General features: G+C 38.7%; 1 protein-coding gene across 1 annotated transcript in view; it reads right to left on the bottom strand.

The window, feature by feature from the left end:
• SYT1 (synaptotagmin I) overlaps positions 1–23,413 on the bottom strand; it is a 96,880-nt gene that overhangs the window by 59,749 nt on the left and 13,718 nt on the right. The window contains exons 4-5 of the mRNA XM_010153060.1: positions 20,174–20,341; positions 15,905–16,072 (exon numbers count right to left, since the gene is read on the bottom strand). Of these exons, the coding sequence (XP_010151362.1) occupies positions 15,905–16,072; positions 20,174–20,341 (336 nt within the window). The remainder of the gene's footprint in view (positions 1–15,904; positions 16,073–20,173; positions 20,342–23,413) is intronic.

The following is a 23,413-nucleotide window of genomic DNA, read 5'->3' as shown; positions in this document are numbered from 1 at the left end:
ATTTACAGCATACATCAAAAAACCCCCTCAAAACAAATAAAAAACCCCCAACAAACAAACACCAAAAAACCCACCAAAATAAAGGATTGGTAGACAGCAGAGAACTGTAGTTAAGAATCAAATCAATCACTGATTTCTTACTTGTAAGATGAACCACTGGATGTGACAGCGTGTTAAAAATCTGGCATGAAGAGTCCTTGCTACAATGACCATACATTATCAATTAATGAAAGATTAAACAAACCAGTAGGTGGGAATGATTGGCATGAGAGAATGAGCAATCCTCCTCAGCTGCTGGTAAATTATGCTGAAATTTGACAGCCCAGGGAAAGACTATCAGGTGATTTCAGTATCCCCATTAGTGAAGCCATACAATATATTTCCACTTGTTCTGCCAGAACCACAAAGAGAAATTCAGTGGAGTTTGTGGATTACCTTCATCCCTTTCCTCTGAAATAAACTACCAAGGGAAAAAGACCTTGCACCTCATACCAGTCCCAGCCCCATGGTATGGTTCCTTTTGCAGTGACACTAACACAGCCTAGTTAACTCTCATGCACAATGTCCTACCTTCTCTCTTCTCTTGCTTGCTGCAACACTAGTTCAGCTTCCGTATGCCTTCATAGCATCCCCTAGCTCCCTTCCATGACCCCAGTCACAAGCCCCACAGAACACAGCAACCTCCTCCAAAACTGGCAATTAGGCAGTACATGACGTGGTCATTTCAGAAGTGGAAACTTGATGGATAGCTACTGGCAGGCGAAAGAGAACACACGAGGACCTGGCACGTGCCTAAGTGTTTCTCTGAGCAGGGCAACAATTTGAGTATCTTATCCTCTTTCAGCTACTAGCTTCCATTAAATTTACAGGAGCTTTCTTACCATGTTCCACAGCTTCCAGGGCAGCACGTGACAAGAGTTCTGGGCCAAAACTAGCTAATGCCTTTATTTTCACAAAAAGAGAACTAAACCATACAGACAAGTCAGGATCCTTGCTGCACTGCAGCTACAGTGGTGACCTGGGAGGGACTACAGAGCAAGCTGCAAAGGAACTAGATGGACATTGGAAAACCACAAGCAGCTGATGTAAGTTAACATCTAACAGGTGAAGTCTTATTCTCCACAGTTCTCCAGCTGCAATTTATCAGGATAAGGAAGACTTCCAAGTCAATGTCCTCTTTTATTTCCACCCACTGTTTCTATGCTACAAGCACAGAAAGGACTTGAAATCCCTTTCTCCATCATTTTGGGCTTGTTCAGCCTGGAGATTAGGCTTGTTCAGCCTGGAGAAGAGAAGGCTCTGGGGAGACCTTATTGCAGCCTTCCAGTACCTGAAGGGGCCAACAAGGATGCTGGGAGAGGACGTTTTACAAGGGTCTGTAGTTACAGGACAAGGGGTAATGGGTACAAATTGAAAACAAGGAGGTTTAGATTGGATATCAGGAAGAAATTCTTCACTGAGAGGGTGGTGAGACACTGGAACAGGTTGCCCAGAGAAGCTGTGGATGCCCCGTCCCTGGAAGTGTTCAAGGCCAGGCTGGATGAGGCTTTGAGCAACCTGGTCTAGTGGAAGGTGTCCCTGCCCATGGCAGGGGGGGTGGAACTGGATGGGCTTTAAGGGCCCTTCCAATCCAAACCATTCTGTGATTCTATGATTCTATGATCATTGCTCTTCATTTGCAAAGTTCTCTTACGTTGTCCTCTTTTACTGATTTTTATACTGGAGATTTTTCCAGAACATCAAAACTTCCCAAAAATATGAGATGAAGTAAAGGATATGCAGCTGGAAAAGAGGCAAGCTGAAAACCCTTAGAAAAGCTCAGAGCCACTCTTGCTCTAGTGCTTCCCAGCTTCATAGACATCAGAAATACGTAAAATACTCTCAGTTAATTTCAATATTTTTGTTTTTGGTTCCAGTTGAACTGAAGAAACAGATACATGACTCTTTCTACAACCTCTTGCATTTTAAGTTTTAAGTTCAGTTTGTAAAATATTTGTGCTCAGTTCAATATTGAGTTCCTTCCAGCTAGTGCTGTGTATTGAAATCTATTGAATTACCCTTACTAGGCTCATATCCACTTCTTAAACTAAGCATTCAAAAATATATTTTTATCAAACGACTGAAATATATTCAAGTTTTTGGATAAATACATATTGGTAAGAACCTCTTTTATTACTCCACTTCCCCTGGCTATTTCAATTTGAAAAACTGTCTTAACACATTCTTTAGGAAGACAAGACAGCTCATCAAAGGTCATCATAGCAATCAGTACCACACACTGAATTTCATTAATCTCTTCAGTAAAAAGAAAGAGGTCACTGCAGTCATCTATAAAAATCTAGGAAAGAAGACTGTACTTATCATGAGATCTCTGGCTCAATGATGTTCATTTTTAATAAATCTTAGACCACAAGGGAAATTCCAGAAGACTGGAACACTGCTAATGTTATGCCCATCTTACTCAAAAAAGGTCAAATGGGATGAAGGCAGTATCTATTAGCCATTTGCCTTTTATCAAACCCAGGTGAAACAAAGGAAGAACTCATAAAAGTTTGCATTAATGATGGTTTAAAGGATATGGAATATAATGAATGTGAAGTCACATGGTTGTATGGAAAATAGGTCTTTTCAACTAAACCCAGATTCATTCTTTGATAAGATTGTAAATTTGGTTGATGAAGGAAACATGCAAATTTACTTTTTTGTTCTGTTAAACGTCTACAGCTGCTTTTATAGAGGTGGAAGACATTTCTGCTGATTAAGTAAGCATGCAATACAAGAATTAACATAATGGTAAACATTAATGCAACAGGTTGGTCAGAGAGAAAGTGCTAAAACACTTAGTTGTAACCAGTCACACAGAGTATGTTTTCATACAGCCAAAAGCAAAAATCCTAACACAACCCAAGACAGTTTCTAAGTATCTACTGAAACAGGAAATGTATGTTACAAGGCAGTGCCTCCTGCTGAGGAATTAGGGTAATAAACTACAGACCATGAACTGCTACTGTAATGCTGTGCAAAACACTCAGAAGTGAGCAGAAGCAGCTGGTGACTTTGCCTGTCTGGCAAAGATACAAAGTATACCGTGCACATATACCTTGTGTACATATATTTTTTAAGACACTGAAAACTACAAAAAAAAACTACAGAGTCATAACTTTGATTGAAAAAAAGGAGAAAAATCCTGACTGTAAAAAACATAAAAGATTAATTTCTGCAGCTTTCTGAAAGGAGGATTGGAAGTGACTTGATTACAGTGCATAAGTACTGTAAAGAAGAGGAAGCATCATGTATTAAATGGCTTGAATCTACTGAGGAAGGGCATAACAAGAATCAATGGCTTGGAGTAGAATCCAGTAACATTCAAACAAAGCACACATTTTTAACGGAATGTTAGAGTAACTGCCAATAACAGATGTGTTATTTTCTCCATCTACTGATGTCTTAAAATCGGTAACTTGTGATCTCTTTGGGTTTGAAGACCCTCTAAGGGTTTTCCAGCAGAGGTGCAAAGCTGTCTATAACAAATACTGGCCTACTGTCAGCAGCCTTTTCTTTGTAACCATACTCAGTAAGGTCTTAGTAGAATTTTCCAGTGGAATTTCCACAGAATTCTGATTAGATATAAAAATACATCATGGTGCCTTAGTTTTGGTGAACTTCCATTAAAAACATGCAGGATAATGCTGAAAGTCAGGATGCCATGAGGAAATCTGAGCTTTCAGAGTTTGCAGTCTATGGCTATGCAGCCAGGACAAAATGTCATGGGTTGAGACTCAGAGGGTTTCTAGCTCCTTGCTCCAAACCCAAGCAAGGTCTAACTTTCAAGTTTTTAAGGGAGTTTCCTTGTCCCACCTTCCTCCCAGCTTGGCTCAGAGTGAACACTATGATCTCCTAGATGCTGTCTGTTTCCCAGATGGAGTTACATTATAGATGAGTCTTTAAACAACAGACAACCGCTCCTCATCTAGAAAAATACCCAATTTGATAGGAAATAGTAGTATTTCTAAACAACACAACAGTTTTTGAAATGGATTTTTTCAGAATAAAACTTTTAATGTTAGCTAGCCTAGGCTCAATGCAAATTAAATAGATCAGATTTAAAGAACTCTTATCCTGTGTTAGTTGCAAGAGCTCATATGGCTGTACCTTCTGGCAACAAACCAAAAGATAAGGAGCCCGTCCCGATGTTTATACACAAGATATTCACAGTTTTATATGTAGTGATTGTGCTTGAGCCTGATTAACAGCCAGTTTTCACGGTAGGGAACATATAAACAGGGAAGTTTCAGAGCCTTAGATTCTTACATAATGTGACCAGTGTTTGTGCTCGCAGGAACTGATGCCAACTCTAGACCCTAAAGCTGAAATCCAATCAGGAAGCCAATATTCTCAAGTCATTATGGAACATATGATTGTTGAATCAAACCTAGCAGAGCTTAATTAAAATCTGTTCTCATTTACAATTATGATGTATCAGAAAATCTTAATTTTTCGATTTTATATTTTTAAACGTAAAAGTTGTAACTTCCAATACACTAAATCTGTAAAAATGTGCAAAATGTAAATTTTCCCTTTAGGCTGATGGATAAAAATAAAGCACACAGTTCTCCATTAAGAAATCAACTCATAGTTTAGTATCACAGACATATATTCTAAAGAACTAATCATGTCTTTAAGAGATTTTAAATGATTTAAAGGCTATGTAGGAAAAGTTGATTCTGTATCTAGAGAAACATTATCCTCTGCAGTATCAAATTGCAATGAGACAAATTGGTCTTCATTGAAAAAAAAAAGAGGATGGGGAAGCATGCCATTGGATGGCTCATGAAGTTACAGGTGGGGATTTTTGGAGGGCTTTGATGTATTGTCATATACAAGTTAATGTTTAAGAGTGAGAGAAAAAGAAAATGCAGGGATGAAAATCTACTATGACACAAAAGAAATCATGAGTTAGAGAGATGAAGAATTGAAAGAATATTTCAGTTGGAAGGGACCTACAATGATCACCTTGTCCAACTGCCTGACCAATTTGGGGTTGACCAAAAGTTAAACCATATTGTTAAGGGCATTGTCCAAATGCCCTTAAACGCTGCTGGGCTTGGGACATCGGCCACCTCTCCAGGAAACCTGTTCCAGTGTTTCACCACCCTCTCAGTAGAGAAATGCTTCCTAATGTTCAGTCTAAACCTCCCCTGGTGCATATTCTAAAGAACTAATCATGTCTTTAAGAGATTTTAAATGATTTAAAGGCTATGTAGGAAAAGTTGATTCTGTATCTAGAGAAACATTATCCTCTGCAGTATCAAATTGCAATGAGACAAATTGGTCTTCATTGAAAAAAAAAAGAGGATGGGGAAGCATGCCATTGGATGGCTCATGAAGTTACAGGTGGGGATTTTTGGAGGGCTTTGATGTATTGTCATATACAAGTTAATGTTTAAGAGTGAGAGAAAAAGAAAATGCAGGGATGAAAATCTACTATGACACAAAAGAAATCATGAGTTAGAGAGATGAAGAATTGAAAGAATATTTCAGTTGGAAGGGACCTACAATGATCACCTTGTCCAACTGCCTGACCAATTTGGGGTTGACCAAAAGTTAAACCATATTGTTAAGGGCATTGTCCAAATGCCCTTAAACGCTGCTGGGCTTGGGACATCGGCCACCTCTCCAGGAAACCTGTTCCAGTGTTTCACCACCCTCTCAGTAGAGAAATGCTTCCTAATGTTCAGTCTAAACCTCCCCTGGTGCAGCTTTGAACCATTCCCATGCATTCTATCACTGGATCCTGGGGAGAAGATGTCAGCACTTCTCTCTCCATGTCCCCTCCTCGGGAAGCTGTACAGAGCAATGAGGTCGCCCCTCAGCCTCCTTTTCTCCAAACTAGACAAGACCAAAGCCCTCAGTCGCTGCTCATAGGATGTTCCCTCTAGCCCTTTCACCAGCTTTGCTGATGTCCTCCTCTGGATGCATTCAAGGACTTTCACATCCTTCCCAAATTGTGGGGCCCAGAACTGCAGACAGTACTGGTGAGGCTTCACCAACACTGAATACAGCGGGATAATCACCTCTTTTGACCAGCTGGTTATGTGATGTTTGATGCACGCCAGGATGCCCTGGAATGCTGTGGAAGTACTGCAGCTCTTACTTTGTGTCACAGAACTGTAATAGTTGGACCTATTTTCTGTACAATAAGTACAAGCAAAAAACCAGAGTAATCAAAACTAATTCAAATGACCCACATCTCCTGGAAAACGTGCCTGCTCTGAAACATCACAGAAAATTAATGTTCAGCCTGACTGATTAACGTGAAAGTCTGAATGAATAAAAACAGTTTCAGCATAATCCGCCGCTATCTAATTCGGGGCTGGGCATTAACAGACAGGGCATGTCAGCTGCAGACCTCAGGGCACTCACATGAAAATGAGCTGCTGCCAGTTTGGAAGCCTGAGCTCCACTCACCAACAGAGATCCTCCAGTTAATTTTGACAGTTACTGAAGTAGATATGGAAAAACAAAAGTAAAGTAACTGGTTTCCAGATAACCCAGTTGCTGTGAAGATTACCAAAAGCAATTTAAGTAGCATCTAAAATTGATAAAGGATCTAATGGGAAGCTCAGATGCTATCTGCTCACTGCCATCCATACCACTGAGAAGCTGCAGTGCCATGTTCTATACTGCTGGCATCAAAAGCAAGTTTTAAAACCCGCATAATGGTAATCATCTAGGGAATGACTAGGGACATCTAAGGAACTTAGAAATTTACGGCAAGGTCTCTATCTAAGAAGAAGAGATTTGAACTCAAGGTCAGCCACAAGTGGAAAAAGGCACTAGAGACAGGTTCCCAAATGTAGTTGCCATTATCAATGACAGTGGAAGGAGCAGTAACTTCTAATTCTGTTCTGTTGTAGGCGAATGCACCCAGCCGATCAAGCAGCAATAACATACCATTTTGAACTCTCTTTCTCACAGCTAGTTTGGAAACTCCTGCCTTTGGCACTATTTCTATAATTGTAATTGCAGACATAATGCTCAAGAAAAATGTCTTGGCTTCCGTGTCACCGGATTCAGTTTCAGGTATTTCTCTTCATCTAGTGCTTGGCTGGCAGCAAGCACATACAGACAATATCTGAGTTCAAAAAGGAGATCAGAAATTAATTTAATCTGTGCACTGATGATTGTAGCTCAAAGTGAGTTTTGTTCTGCTCGACGCAGACAGCAGGAGTAGTAATTCTTTGGAAGTGACCATACACAAGCTCTCCTCAGATAAAAATTCTACTCTGGAAACTTGTCAGTGAAAAGGACAGAACAACTACAGCACCATTCCATATATCTAGCGAGTAAGCCATCCAGGCACCCATCTGAACCAAAAAGTCCCAGTTAATGCAATTAAAAGCTGCTCTCAAAACTACTAAAGTCTGCACAAAAGCTTCCATCTTAGAAGATGCATCATAAAAGAAAGATGTATTTCTGCTCTGTACTCAGGTCTACATCTTGCACGCATACATACACACAGAGTGAGAATATGTTGAGAAGTGAGGAGGTGGAGTGAGTCACAGAGGTTTGATCTCTGGTCAACATAGATTCTAAAAAGCAACAGCAACTTTAGACTGTGGAAGCTAAAAAGTGCAGCTAAATTATTAACTGACACATTCAGGTGTATAGAACGATGGTAGAAGTTAAGAGAAGGAAAAAAAACTTAGAAGAATAAGAGGCTGAGAGATCAGTGAGCAATTTTGAATTTCTCCCTTTATGTGGTCAGTGCTGTTAAAGTCTGGAGAGAAAGAAAGAGAGAGGAGAAATGGCTTGATCTTAGACAGTGGCATAATTTTTGGAGTAAAATTCCTCACTATTAGAATTCCAGATGACAGAGAGGTTAAAAGTTTAATTCTATAGCACCAACATTATCAATGTTCATGCTCAGATAAGGTACAGAAAAGCATTTACATCTATCTTGTTCATCTCTTCGAATCATGTATGGTGTAGAGTTAATTATGAACACCCAAGAATAATAGTATTTGCTTTGATCTGTGTGATTGAAAGTGAAAAACTCACCATAATCAGCCTTTCAAAAAGAACAGTGTGTATGTCATAGATTGCAAGATCTTAAGAACTGGAAATGTCAGTTCCCCATTAACCTACAAGGGAAGAATGCCTAAAATGCAGAAACAGATATTTCTATGAAAAGGCCTTTTTTTGGCCTTTTTTTTAAATCATCCTTCCCGAACCGAATTAGACATGAACAAGAGAAAAAGGCTATGCTATTCCAAAGGTTTTTAGAATCTAATTTAAATCATCATGTCCTGAGTGTTTCTCTAGTTATGATGATAACAATTACACAATAAGGTGCCGAAGGCCATGGAAAAGAAAAAGGAAAGAAGTACAGGGTTGATTGCACCAAAACCACCCAGCTGCATCACCTGTAACACCCCAACAGCACATCAGCCAATGTGAGGAATTTCTTTGGCCTCTGGTGGAAGGCTGAGGTTTATGATATAATCGAACAGGCAACTCTAGGGACGAGTTATTGCTCTCTGTCATCTATTTAGCCTAGAAATAAGACCTGGTAATGCCTCCTAAATTGATGTACTCTACCTCTGAAAAATATTAGCATGAAAACAATAAAAGCCTAATACCACTGGAAAAGCTGAAAATACAGTATTATGTTTTAGATTCTAACTGTGATTTCTCTCCAATAAGGGCATTTGGTGCTAATTCCTGTCACAGGTACAATGCAAAGTGCTTCAAATGCCAGTTAAGCTCGTTGTTGAACTAAACTGAAAGACAACAGCATCTGAAAAGAGGTTAAATGGTTACTATGGTAATCCCTGACATGGTCTAAATTGGTGTTTAAGAGCTGACAGGGAAAAAAATGAAGAAAATGACTAATCTGTTTGTGTGGGGTTTTTTTGTTTGGTTGGGTTTTTTTTCCTCAGACCACTATTCCTAAAATCTTTGTCTTTAACCTTTTCAAAAATACATCTTTCTGTGATGCTTCTGGAAACCAAGATATTTTACTTCTATGTGGAGTGGGCACAACAAAGCGAGGAGACCAGAATGGTATACTACGCCTTAACCTTTTAGTTAAAAAGCTGTCATCTTCATTGTGAGAGCTGCTCTTTCCTTGTGACTTAAAACACTGGTCTCTGTTTTGAAGGTCCTTCTAATGACACTTATGATTGAGTATTTTGATACAGCCATCTCACAGATTCCTTTAGCTCCTGATCCTGGTTTGTAACAGCAATCAGATAACGATTTTTGTCACTGTCAGTTTGCAAAGGCAGGGAAGAAAGGGAAATAAGATATTATCCTGGACTACTGTAAAGCTTCTGCCTAGAATTCCAGTGAGAAATGCAATTTCCGCCTATGGATAATACATTCACTGATGCTGATAGTCAGAAAAATAAGTAAGTACATAAAAGTCCAGGTGGTGAATGCAGAAAAATTTCATATGTAGCATGCTCTGTGGTCCTTTCTTAGCAACCAGCTGATTCTGCAGATGCATTTGCAATCCCTCCCAGATTACAGAGCTTTATAACTGGGAGTGCTCTATGAATATGGCTGAATTCCCTGGAATTACTTCTGCAGCTTCCATCCAAAAGACCTCTTTGTAGCATAGCTTTAGCATCTTCCACTTGGAATATACTTCAACCCATGCTAATGACACTGATACATCAGCTACATGAATGAATCACTTGCAGGTACATGGAGAATACTTCCAGTATCTAAGTGATATAAATTCTGCTTAAGCCTTTTAAAGAACCCTAAGATGATCCCTCTCAGCATCTTTCTCAAAAGCCTATGAAAACGTGATTCAGAACATTGCTTTCCAAATGCTACTGTACGTTTAACATCCAAGTCTGGTGCTTTTGAACTCCTTGGCTGGTCTAGTCTCTCTCCTCTATTAAGCATTTAAAAATATCCTGTACTTCAGCAATAAAAACCCACACAATAACTTTAGGAGGCAGAGATGGAGAATTGTCCACTATTCCTTCCTTGTAACTTTCTACAATGTCTTTAGGAATATGCCCTGTCTAGAATCAACATTAATATAATTATTATTATTTTGTGTATGAATGATTACATGCTTACACCACGTCTAGGATCTGTTAGCACAGTTTAACCTCGAGATGCCCTTCTACACTTGAAAGTCCAATAGTAATAAGTACATTTTTGACAAATAAGCAATACAAGTATTTCTGATCTCAAAACGGATACTGTCCAGAAACAGAAGGGCCCTAGCAGAGCCTGAATTTATCACTGAACTTCTCTTTCTTATCTACTGTCCTCGGTATTTGAATTTAATATCTGTAAAGCCAGACAGTCTGAGATGAATCAAGACAAGCTCCCTTTTGATTTCAAGTAAGCCAATTACAATCTTTTTGTTATAACACAAGAATGCCTCTGACCTCCTAAGGTAGGTGTCTTTTCCACAGAGGGAGTAAAGAAAGAGAATACTCAACAATATAGTGGAATTATCATCAGTTTGAGTATGAAAGCCAAAACCCTACATAATTCTAATAGCCTGAAAGAGTACTGTAGCAGCTCTAGTCGAGTTAGATGGTTTTACGTTTAAAATCACAACATTTCAACATCTTCAATTTCGAGCTGAAAAACGACTAATTGCCTGCTGAAGAATTTCAAATCGGGATTGCTTGTTCACAGAGTTAAGCCACCTCCCTCACATTAAGAACCTCTGGTTTGTTCCCTGTTTCACTACCAAATTCAGTTTCTCTGCAGGACAGCTGTTGCCCTTACCTTCCACACTGTGCACTTGAGTGAACATACATTCAGCTTCGCACTTACTGTATGTAACTGCCACCATATCTGAAAATTAAAAACCCCTTACATCTAACATCTTAAAAGTTTTAATTGGGTGGAAGATGAAGTGAACTTGAGAAAACTTGAACACCATGCAGAAAACATAGTGATCCAATATAAGTTGCAGCTAAATAAAGGAGACTTCACATTTAAAGTTTGGCATTCTGACGGGATCTTCATTGAGATAATACTTCCTTTTGCAAAGCACAGTGCTATCTGCAAAGCTGTATAAGAACTAAGTGTTATTATTAGAGAAGGAAAGGTCTATTAGGTCCATCTCTGATATAACAGAAAATGACAGTGATTTGCTGCTGTGATTTGACAGTGACATTTGTAAAAATGTCCTCTCCTCAAGTTTCAGTGCTGAGGGTTCAATAAGTTAGACAGATTTGTACCTTTGTCACTCTCCCAACTTCTATGACGTGTATCTTCCTTCAACTTCTACTTTCTGAAGAAGTAAAGAACAATCTGCATGAAGAGCGCACGTGTCAAGCTTCACAGAACTGGCCTTTCACTCCCCAGCTGCAGAGCTCTTGCATCTCACCCATCTGCAAGGCAGTCCTGTAGCATCTCTCCTGCTTGGGATTGTGCATCATATAGGAGAGAAGCTGTTGCCCATCATGCTGGTGTTTTCCAGAAGATTTCCATCCAAAATATACCTATCATACCCCATGGTGATAGGAGCATGCAACCATCATGTAACCTACCCATGGTGGATGCCTAATCAGGTAATGCATGGAGTCTCATCTGATGCCAGTTTTAAGAGGTCTGCAGAACCTCTTGGTGGTGGATAGTGGCAGGCTGAAGATCCTTCTCCTCATGGATGGAGGCTCTGCTTCACTGCTTTCAAGGGAAAGAATTGTTTCTGTTCTTCCTTATATTCCCTAAAATTCCTTGGAATGTTTGCAAGAACAGGCTTTCAGTTTAAGTGCCAGTATAACCCAATGTCTGGAGGGAAATCAGCTGAAGTATGTGGAAGATGACTCTCAATATGATTCACACTGCTGTGATCAAAGAAGAGGTCTGTCTGGCCTTCTGTACTGTAGTGATAACAGATATTGGATGCAGTGTGTACTCAGATAAAGTTAATGGCAGTGACATCTGGTAGATGACACAGAGGAGTAAACTATAATCTGTTTTTTTAACACTCTGTGCCCAAACCATTATATGTCAGGCTTGGTAAAAGTGAATAATCTTTCAGTATCCACCACTTCTCCCTCCCAAGCTCTCAGACATATGAGACTGAAGGACTGCTAGATAAATCATCTCCATATATTCACACGGACAGCAGAGCTAAAAGCAGCCAGGGAAAAAGAATTCAAGGTATGCAGCTCATCAGTAGTGGCTTCCCCAATATTTAGCAGTCATTGTACAGACTTGTATGTTCCCAAAGCCCCCCTCACAGTCATAGCAAATAGTTATATAAAGCCTTGCACCTTCAAGTGCTTCGCAAACAGAAATATATTAATAAGAACATTCCCAGAAGAGAATGCAGTGTCAGAGAGATGCCATTCAAATGGCTGGGCCATGAGAGGTAGAGCTTCAAATATTTCATTAAACCTTCATCCTCTGCCATCAATTTCAAGCCCATTTAGAAAAAAGGATAGAAAGTACAGTGGAGCTTTATGACCAAGAAGAAGAGTAATTGCTCATAAAATTATTTTGCCCTCTATGATTGCAGTGTTAATTAACTTGTATATTCTGTGATGTTCAGCAACTGAATTCGACATAAAGTGAAATAAAAATAAGATTTTTCTACTCAGTTTGACAGATGCCACCTAGATGGTTCTTTCAAAATGACTGGTGACAATTGCCACTGATGTGCTTTGGTATGCATCTTGTTTTGGGGTAATAATGTAAACATTAAATATAGTTTGGCATCTGATACTTAACCGCAAACATATTTAGAATTCTAGCTAGTGCTAGGTTGTTTGGAACTGACAAACTTACGTTGTAAGGGCAAAAAAGAAAATAAGCTGTGTCATTCTTCAAATACTGCAAACTACATACAGATGTGTTTTTCAAGGACAAATTAAAATTACACAATTATAACATGCACAATAGTCTACAACTACACAGGTCTTTTGTAGTAGCAGAATTACATTTGTCATACTTTTTGAATGAAATCCAGTTGCTTAGGTTTTAATCTGATTTTTATCATGTTTTCTTACAATTAGTAAGCCAGACTGCCATATCATGTTCTTGATCACTACCAAGATACAAGCATTTGTCTGGTGCCACAGATCTGGACTAGATAAATCACGTTAGCTTTTATATACAGAAGATTATATTTGGTAATTCTGAAGCCCAGGTACTTCTTGGTCATAGCTATATTCGCCGTGAATTCTGCAATGTCTGCTATGTTAGCTGATAAGAGGTTTATGGAGATAGGACTCTCCTATCCCTCTCTGTCCCCTATTTGTTATCACTTAAAATGTACTAGAATTTGTTTGGCATCTTTGCTGTGGAGCAAGGGACAGAACTTCAAAGATGGTGAGGTACGTGGCAGTAGTCAAATATGGAAATATGAATGACATTTTGTGTAAAACACAGCTCCCAAACCACTGACAGATGTAACTCTCTTGGTTCTTGGTAGAGATTTCTTGGGTTACACAATTCTTTGAATCAGGCTCAATGTATATATGACAGAAGCAGAGGTTCCATAACAAAGCAAAAATAAGTGAAGACCTTTTGGATTAAACATATTTGGCTTATGTACATCTCGAGTAACTGGTTTCTGTGTGGTGACTTTTTATTTGTATAGTGAGCTCAGGAGCTGTTGTAGAAAAGCTATCAATAGTGTATCAAAAACTAAGATTAAAGAAGTCTTTAATTAACTAAGCTATGACATTTTCCCATATTTATTTGATAACTTGCATGTTTATGAGATGCAAAATGAAACAGGACACCTTCTGTAGAATGAAAAAAATATTTAGGGAGTTGGAGTAAGCATTTTTTTATGTTTTCATAAGATCATATTGCCTAGCTTCCTACAAATAAGAGAGCCACACATTAGTAGCCCTAACCAAAAATTTTACAAAAAAGACAATTTTTTTTTGCATGTGTAGTACCTGAAATTTGAAGAAAGGTGAGAGCAGAGGCTCAAATAGGAACTAAGAAAAGCCAGTTTCTTCTAGTTAACATGACTCCCATGCAAATATATTTGCATAGAGAAATTACAAACACATGTAAAAACAGACATCTGTCAGTTCACACGGGCTCTAAAAGCACAAATAAGGGACAACCTAGATTTCGCCTCTACTGCAAACTGTTGAAACCTCTTGTAATACTCTTCTAATATCCAAATACCTTAAGAATTACTTATTTTAATTAACTCCTTCTGTTTTAATAAAAAGTTCTTTCCAAGTCAGAATGCGTTTTTGTAAGTAGCTCACACTGCTCAATACCATTTCAAGCAATGTTATCATTGTTTTGTATTAACAGGTTATGAACTTCATGAAGCCACCAAGCGACAGAGTCAGGTCTTACTGTGGACGTGAGCTAGAAAACTCAAGAGGCAATGTTCTATGCCACAAGACAGATGAAACCCACACTAATCTATACCGTGTTATCTGTCCACTGCATAAGGGGATAGATACCATTGCTAATGTTCTAAAAGCTTAAAGATATACTAAAAAAGTAAAGTTTCAATACCTCTTTGTGTAGTATTTGGCTTATTGTATGTGTTTTGAACTGGGAAAAACATGAAACACTATGACATCATACACAGTGGTGCAACAGAAGTCCTATTTGATACTTAATAAAGTTTGGAAGGATTAATACACTCCAATGTTACATTTCTATCTTTCTGGTATGCTGAGGCCTTAAAGAAACACTGCCCTTGAAATGCAAACTTCCTTTTTATCTATTTTTTTCATTTTCATCTTTAGCTTTAAGAGTGGAAGAAAAATGCTCCCTATAGCATGGGTATCAATGTCACATGCAACAAGAGAGCCCTGCTAATGCTCTCACTATGAAAGAATGCCATGCAGAATAGTCTCAGTGCATCAGTGGCTTTCAAATCAATAAGCAGTAAAAGAAAGCCACCTGCAAACAGTCTTAAAAACAGTCAAAAAGGCAAGACTGAAATCTACTATTTTTGAAAATCTGAGAAGGCTGCATGGCTCAGCATCTGCTGAATTTTTCACATCTTTTAGTCAAAATCTAATAGACAGGTTTTTGTCACTTGTATTAAGGAAATATTCACCTGGAGATTGTCCCTTTAATCACAGAAACTAAGGTTTGAATCCAAAGCAGCCTATTAGGTAAATTAGACAACAAGGAACTCAGACTCAGATTCCTTCTTCTCCCACCAGAGAATTGAAGCACGCTGTGCACTGTGACTATTATGAGTGGGATGATATTATCTAGCAATCAAAAGGAAAAATAATGTAAAACAGAGTACAAAATGGTCTTATAATAAGCAAAAAGGTGGATGTGCCAGTATGAACAATCTCACAGGATGCACAATTTAGTGATGAAATATTTCCAGAAAGTGACTTGTGTACATGTAAGCACTATGCCTAGTACATAATGAACCCACATGATGTTGGCACAGAAAGGAAAATAAAATGGTGATTAATATTTGAGTGAGATGCCATTCCAAGGTCTTTGACAGATGCATCATTCTAATCAATGGATAGTATTGCATAGCAGCTCAATAAAACTGTAAGGTATTTCAATGAAAACCAATCATTATCTTCATGCATGAGAAGATGCCTTGAGATGCAAACGTGTAGAATGATTAGGGTTAGGCCACAAAGATGCCTAAAGGCACACCACTCATAATTTAGATGCAAATTCTATGTACACAAACTGCATCAATTCAAGAAAAAGTCAAACTCTTGAAAACTTTCTTAATATGTTGCATGAAGTACCAAAAAGATTTAAAATTGGATTAGCGAAGGAGAATGTACCATTCAATGAGTATTGGAAAAGATGATTATCAAAAATTTATCAGGCAAAGTAAGTCTGAAAAATGCTGATAACAGATGGGAGCTGCTGCTAGTTTGGCTGTTCCTCTAGCTGAGGATAAAAGTGTCCTGGGGGAAAAGAAAAAAAGTCTGATTTTTCTTACCTCTTCCTTCTCTGCACTTTGCAAATCCCTCCACTCCTCAGTGACGTGACCAAAGTCCACTGTATTCATCGCAACCTTATATTCCCCAATGATATCATGTTTGGAGAAACGATCAAAGTCATAAACTGCCATCACTAAAGTTTTTCCACCCAGCTCGGAGTATGGCACCTGCACAGAAGAGAAAATGACAAACTCTGTATCTGAAACAATAAAGATCAGTCCACCACAATGCAAATCTATTTCTTTGGTTTATCAGCTGTCATCTCAGGTAAATTGAACTGCAGAGAAAATTATGAGGTGTATTTGTTTCAGAGTCACCAGACGCAGTATTTTTTGAGACCAGGCTCTGGCACTCGATAGAACAATGTGGCAGCTCACTCATCACTCCACGGCTTTTTCTCATTCTGCTTCAAATCATTCTGTGGGTGATGAAACTGAAACAGGAAGCCCAATTATTTGCACTGAAGACACATGAACTTTTCACACAATGGTGTCTTTACCTCAATAAATCAACTGTCATCACTCAGAAATGGATAGCTCCCAGACTGATGAAAGAAACAGAAGTGGCTTACTGTATCTGACACAACACAATTAGACACTAAATAGTTCTCTTACAGTACCACTACCTATTACTTACCAAGGCATATTTTTCATTATTATACCTCTCACACTGTAGAAACTAAGGTGCTTTCTAAGACACAGTGTACAGCTAAAAATTGTGGTGGCAGAAGGCCAAGTTCTGACTAATTCTCCAGCTGTTCTGATGTGTTTTGGACAGATGCTGTGGGTTAGGATGCTTATGAGTCACATTTTTAATATGCAGATGAAGATGTGCAGTTCGGGTGAGCTACACTTGAGTGACTATTTGGAGAGGTCTGATTTAGGAATTGTTTGGATTTACACTGAACACTTGGTCAATTTGAATATATTCTGCAAGTATAAATGGTTTCCATGGGCTTCAGTAAACATTTGCCTATTAATTGTTTATATAAAAAGAGAAATGAAAGCGTGGCATTACCATTGGCCTTGTTAACCGCTGTACGTTCTGGTCTGTTTAAACTCTAGGACTGTTGTATTTTGTTACTGTTTCGCTTCCACCCGCTTTCTAAAATACTTACGAATAACATGAGCAGTTTTTCTCTTTCATAACGTGTTATATAAAGTTTAAAAGAAGCTCCAGCTTCCATTATCGAGTACAATAGTTTCAGTGGGTACATGGTTGTGTATTGTAGCAAATACTATAGCAAAAACTATTTTGATTCTGTAAATTCTTTGTAGCTTCTAAAAAGCTATAGAAGCAAAATGTATGTGGAAGGCAAAATTCCAAATAATTTCACTTTTATTTTTCCACAGCCTCAAAAACATTAGAAATGTTCTAAAATTCTTTCTCCATCAGTTTACAATAACACTTAATAGATCCTGGTCACTTGGAATGCATGAAAAGACTACATTCATCATTATTTTCTTTTTTTTTTAATCATTAACTTGATCTCAGTAAAGCTTATTTTAGTTACTTTCCTTTTTAAAGAAGATCTAGTGGCAGTGCTTCCTCCATTCATTATCTGTAAAGCAGCCTCATACTACAGCTTTGTTCAGGACAATCAAGGATGTCCTCAGCTCTTGTGAAGCATTGTTCCCTCCCCCTGCTTTCTGCTCTGCTCAGTGATACTCAGCCTCTTGACTTAATGGAGGTGAGTGAGACCTTGGTGGAAGGACACTTACAGGAGTGTTTTCATGGCACAGCCATGAACCCTTATCCCACTTCGGGACTGTGGAGGAACACCTCTCTGCAAAACTAGCACAGTCTAGCTATGATTTCTTTGTTTCCTTTTAGCAGCACAGTGGTGGCGTACAATTCAGACAGCTGGAGCCTGAGGAATACCTGCAGCCTGGAACGACATTATGGATGCCTGGGAAACTGAAATGAAAAGAGGACTAACACAGAGAACCACCCAAAGAAGAGAACGAATGAGATCTGATAAAGCAGAAACATAGTCCTTCTCATCCCCATTAGTGCTTCTTGGTCCCTTTGGTTCTGTAGCTGAGCTGGGGCAATCCCAAGCACAAGCACAGGCTGGGTGAAGAATGGATAGAGAGCAGCTCTGAGGAGAAGGACTTGGGGGTACTGGTAGGCAAAAAGCTGAACATGAGCCGGCAGTGTGCGCTGGCAGCCCAGAAAGCCAACCCTATCCTGGGCTGTATGCAGAGAAGTGTGGCCAGCAGGTCGAGGGAGGGGATTCTGCCCCTGTACTCTGCTCTTGTGAGACCCCACCTGGAGGGCTGCGTCCAACTGTGGAGCCCTCAATATCAGAAGGATATGACCAGTGGGAGCAAATCCATGGGAGGCCACGAAGATGCTCAGAGGGCTGGAGCACCTCTGCTATGGAGACAGGCTGAGAGAGTTGGGCTTGTTCAGCCTGGAGAAGAGAAGGCTCCGGGGAGACCTTATTGCAGCTTTCCAGTACCTGATGGGGCTACAAGGAAGCTGAGAGGGGACTTTTTACAAGGCCCTGTAGTGACAGGACAAGGGGTAACGGGTTTAAATTGAAAGTGGGGAGGTTTAGATTAGATATCAGGAAGAAGTTCTTCACGGAGAGGGTGGTGAACACTGGAACAGGTTGCCGAGAGAAGCTGTAGATGCCCCATCCCTGGAAGGGTTCAAGGCCAGGCTGGATGAGGCTTTGAGCAACCTGGTCTAGTGCAAGGTGTCCCTGCCCATGGCAGGGGGGTTGGAACTAGATGGTCTTTAAGGTCCCTTCCAACCCAAACCATTATGTGATTCTTAGGGCGGAAGGCATACAGCTCACAGTTGTGCCTTGGGAGAAGGTAACAAAATGGGCCTGGGCTGCCTGATGGGCAGCTCTGCCAGAGGGAGATTGGACGAATGATAACAGAAGTAGTGCACCACTTGAAGAGGGTCACAGAAGCAAGGCTCTGCCTAAGTAAATTGAGATATTGCCAGTCGTTTCCACGGAAGTTATTTATTAGTTGCAGCACTAGTCAAATAGTCACTCGTCTTTTTCACTGTTGTCCTCAGAACAGTGATACTACTTGGCATGCTCAGTTGATTTTTTTCTTGAGTACAGAACACAGTATCCAGGGAATGATCAGTACCATTTTGGGATGCACCTAAACACTCTGTCATGTCTTGCAAAAAAAGCAAACTTTCTTCTGGAGCATAAAATTTGAGTATTAAGGATATGACTTAAAACAAGTGGACATCATAGCTCGGGAGTGGATGATCAGATTTATAATTTGTGCCTTCATCTTATATGACAGCATTATTGGTTCTTTCTTTCTTTTGTGAGCTGCATGGGAATCTGAAATTTATAACTCTGTTTTCTTTTAAATACTCTCTTAGGAAAGCTCAAGAAAAAAATAACTCCCCACAAAAGATTATTTTTATGAACATCTTCAAGGGAAAAAATAAGTTTATATATGCAGTAGTAGCTCTGGCCTCCAGGGATATCTTTCTCATTGAATGATTACATAGCCTGAGTCTTTCACTGTTCCTGTTTTCAATCTGTAGCTGTCATTATGAGATTGGGTATAGAGAGAAAGGCCTAGAGTAACAGCAGAGGAATGTATATTAGGAGAAGTCCTATGAAGAATGCTGTAGAGTATTCCTTTATTGTATTTAACTCGGGTTTAGGTACAGCTGCTGTTTTAGAAAAACATTATTGACAGATGCTATTGGCACGACTTAACTATTGCAACGTAAGGCTTAGCTACATTTATTTAATTCATAGGTTATTAAACCTGAAACACGAGTTCTTTTCATATATAAAGTGGCATGGCAAAGAATTGCTATGACAGAGTCTATCAGGATTAATCTGTCATATTGTCCTTCATCCATTTGCCTTTCCCAAGTTTTAATTTATTTTTGAGGGGAAAAGAAATGGTACACTGAAATTCATAAATCAGACTACAAAGATATTTAAAGAAAATGATGGTCTTGTGAAATTTACCTGACCTTTGTCAAAGTGTCACTGTTTTCTGACTTTCTTCTAAGTTTTATGCAGCCATAAAATATAGATCAGATTGTCATACATCAGAATAACTCAAGTGCCTAAAATCAAACTGTGCCTTTTATACCCACTGAAGTCTGACCCTATGTTATACCCTTTTCATCACAAGATTGAATATCGGAGGTTTCTACAACATAAAAAATCACTATGCTTCTGTTACCAATTAACTAAGACATTAACTAACTTCGTAGCAAGCACAAGTGGCTAAATAAAAAAGTTTCAGTAATTATCAAAAAAATACCTTGAATGTAAATTGCTCATTGAAAACAGGGTTAAGGGTCTTTCTGTGGACTTTTGTCTCATATTTCTTCTTCTTATCAGGCAGCAGGAAAACTTTCACATAGGGATCAGATGTACCACCCATATCTAATGCAGGCAGCTCAGCTGCTTGAATAATCCCAACCAGAAGCTGAAAAGAGAGAAAAACAGCAGAATGAAGTTTCAAATAGATATTTATAAAAGAAAAAAACCAAACTGCAACAGAGAAATACACATGCAAACTCTATTTCTGGTCTATGAATAACTATTTCCCCCTCCCTTCAAGGAAGGCAAATGAAGCAACACTATAGGCTTTAGAAAACCAATTATGGCAGATGCAGACTGTACAAAGGCTGTATTTAAGCAGAAAAGAGGTTTTCAAAGGGCAGCTGATTACAGCTAAATACAGACTTCATCTTTTTAAAGACTGCAATCAAATAACTTTCAATTGCTCTCTCCTTTCGTGCATTATTTTTCTATGCTGGGCACCATGAATAGAAATCACATTATTAAACAATCAAAAATGTCTAATTTTGACTTCAAAATTTGTATCCTAGATCCCCAACATGTAACCTTCCCCCAACCAAACACAAGAAGGTGCTATACCAAATGTAAATCTTCAGGCAGAGCTTTATTAAAAACAATTGTATCTTGCAGTCTTACCTTATATTTAACTTCTCTTGCTATGTATATAAATGTATTTAGGTAGTAACCTAAGAACAGCATTTTCAAAAAATATCCCATGAAAAGTAGCCTTTGGTAACTACATCCTAACAAAAATTTGTAATCTCATTGCAAAACAGAAAAACTTGTTTCTTGAATCTGTTACACACTTGAAAATAAGACTGAAGAACATTTGAAACGTGCAAGTGCTTTGGCCATTTTTAAAGTGTTATAATTGAAGGCTTATGTTACGCTGTGTTATGCTACATTACATTATCTAGACATCCTAGTGTGTATTAGGCCTCATAGCATAATGGAGTTGAGAAAAAGAAAATACTTTTTATCTTGTTTCATAGACACAGACCTAAGGTAAACATTCAAGTGACTCTTCAAGGTCAATCTGGAGACAAGATATTAAGAACTGGGAATGAAATATGAGAATATTTTCTTCTAAATCAGTGCTTCAGTCACAATATATTTGCTTCTCTCATGGATGAATTGTTTAAAATTGGAAACAGAAGCTCTAACCACTGGACTACAGAACAATATAGTCAATCTAGGAAAGAGGCTTTTGATTCCTCAAAGTTGGACTTATTTTTACCAGTTTTAAATTCAGAGTCTGGTTTCCTACCTATAGGACTCTTAAGCTCCATGAAACATCTTCCTTTAGCTGTAAGAAACACTTCTGCTCATTCGTATTCTAGATGCACAACAGTTCATAAATACATGGATAGGCTCAGGATTTACATCAAGCCTTTCACATCAAATAGTGAAAAACAAGCCCATGTCTTTTAGTTAACAGAGTGGAAAAGCAATTCAATTCCCTTTAAAAATTTCTCTCTCTCAAACTGAGGCATCATGCTCTGGAGAGTACATTGGTCATCTTGTCTCCATGCTTAACCCTCTGCAACGTATCCGCCAGATTTTTGGTCTGTAGTTTCATACCACCGTAGTATACTAACCAGACTGAATCCCCTCTCCTACTCTTTTACATGATCTATCCTCTGACAAATTCCAACCTGCAACATGGTTTAGAGCAGCAAAATAAAATAGGAATCAAATAATTTATTACCCTAATCAAATACTACATGCTTTTACAAATTTGTTGGTCTCCCATCCTATTTCCCATTGTAAAATATAGTTCCCAAAATCAACGTGCCCTTTAATAAAATTCACATAGAAAGTTTGTTTTCATATTCTAAGGAAACTGAAATCCATTTGTCAGAACACATTTGCAGCTTTTCCTTCCCCACTCTTTAGATCTTCTGCTTCTGAAGGGTCTAACACTTCATACTGATTTCATACTGATTTCAAGGGGGATCAGTGTGACTCATCACATGGCCAGGGAATTTGCTGTGGGAGTTGAGGAAAAGCTCCTTTAAACACAGGTTCTTGAAAGGCTTCAGAATTCTTTTTGGCTCTTGCATTGAAAAACAAGCACTGGCAGTCAGAAGGTAATTGAAAAGACAGGGACATGCTATGTATTAAGCCAGGACATTGCTGTGTGTAAGTACTCTGCTGCTGACAGAGAAATTTTTCTTAATTTCTCTTTTCTTTGTCTTGCAAAAACTAAGTGTACTGCATCCTGTGAATTCTGTTCAGATGAAGAATAGGAATTAACAGGGCTTTAAATTCGCTAGTCATTTCTTTTCCTAAATTGAGAAGAATGATGTTGTTTTGACTGAGGCTTTTAAAAAACAGAATGCAGGATATGTATTCTCAAGTTAATTGAAAGTCATGCAGTAGAAGTAGAAGTCAGATGTGTTGGTGTACTTCAGTCCAAAGTTAAGCAAAGTGATTTTTAATCTGAGGCTGTGGATTGGTATAATTGACAAAAGTGATCCCAACCACAGCAAGAGGCCAGGGAGGGGAATTAAATATGAGCTAGTTCAGGATGTGGCCAGACCTGTTAAGCAGGTCGATTGTAGGTCTACCTCACATTATGATGGCTATTCCTACAGAGAACATGGGTAAGTATGCCAGAGTGGTAGGAGTACCAAATGATTATCAGTCCTTGAATGGAGAGATTCTCCTTGTCTAACTTGCCTGGGTTTTTTTGGGACAGATCTTTTTATTTGGACTTTTGTTCCAAACTAAAAATTTTCTTGGCTAGTAGGTGTACTTTAATGGAAAGCAACAGAACCTGATGCAGCTAGTTAATAAGGCAAAGTGCACACTTGATGAGAGAAAGCTACTTCTGGCAATCTTATCCCCCTGCTAAAAGACTCACAATGAATCAACTTACTTTTATGTCCCTCTCATTTTCCTCCCATCTTTTATTTGCTTACATTATAAATACCTGAAGGCTGAAGCTATCTTTTTCTGTCTGCATGCAGACTCCATAATATAATGTGGGTTGACATTGATTTGTGATGCCTTGATATAAGTTATTAATAACCATTAGATAAAACTGTGTCTTCACTTTTGATTAAAGGTATAATATAAACTCCAAGTACATTGAATACCAATTTAGTAGTACCTCTGTCATGAATCTTCTGTCTTGCTTTCTCCCTTTACTTCCATGCAAGCCGTAAGGATTTTAGAAATATCTACTGTAACT

This window comes from Eurypyga helias, unplaced genomic scaffold, assembly GCF_000690775.1.
Source record: "Eurypyga helias isolate BGI_N326 unplaced genomic scaffold, ASM69077v1 scaffold6546, whole genome shotgun sequence".
In the NCBI taxonomy this organism is placed as follows: Eukaryota; Metazoa; Chordata; class Aves; order Eurypygiformes; family Eurypygidae; genus Eurypyga; species Eurypyga helias.
The sequence above is the reverse complement of the archived record's forward strand: the minus strand, read 5'-3'. Positions and strand labels throughout refer to the sequence as shown.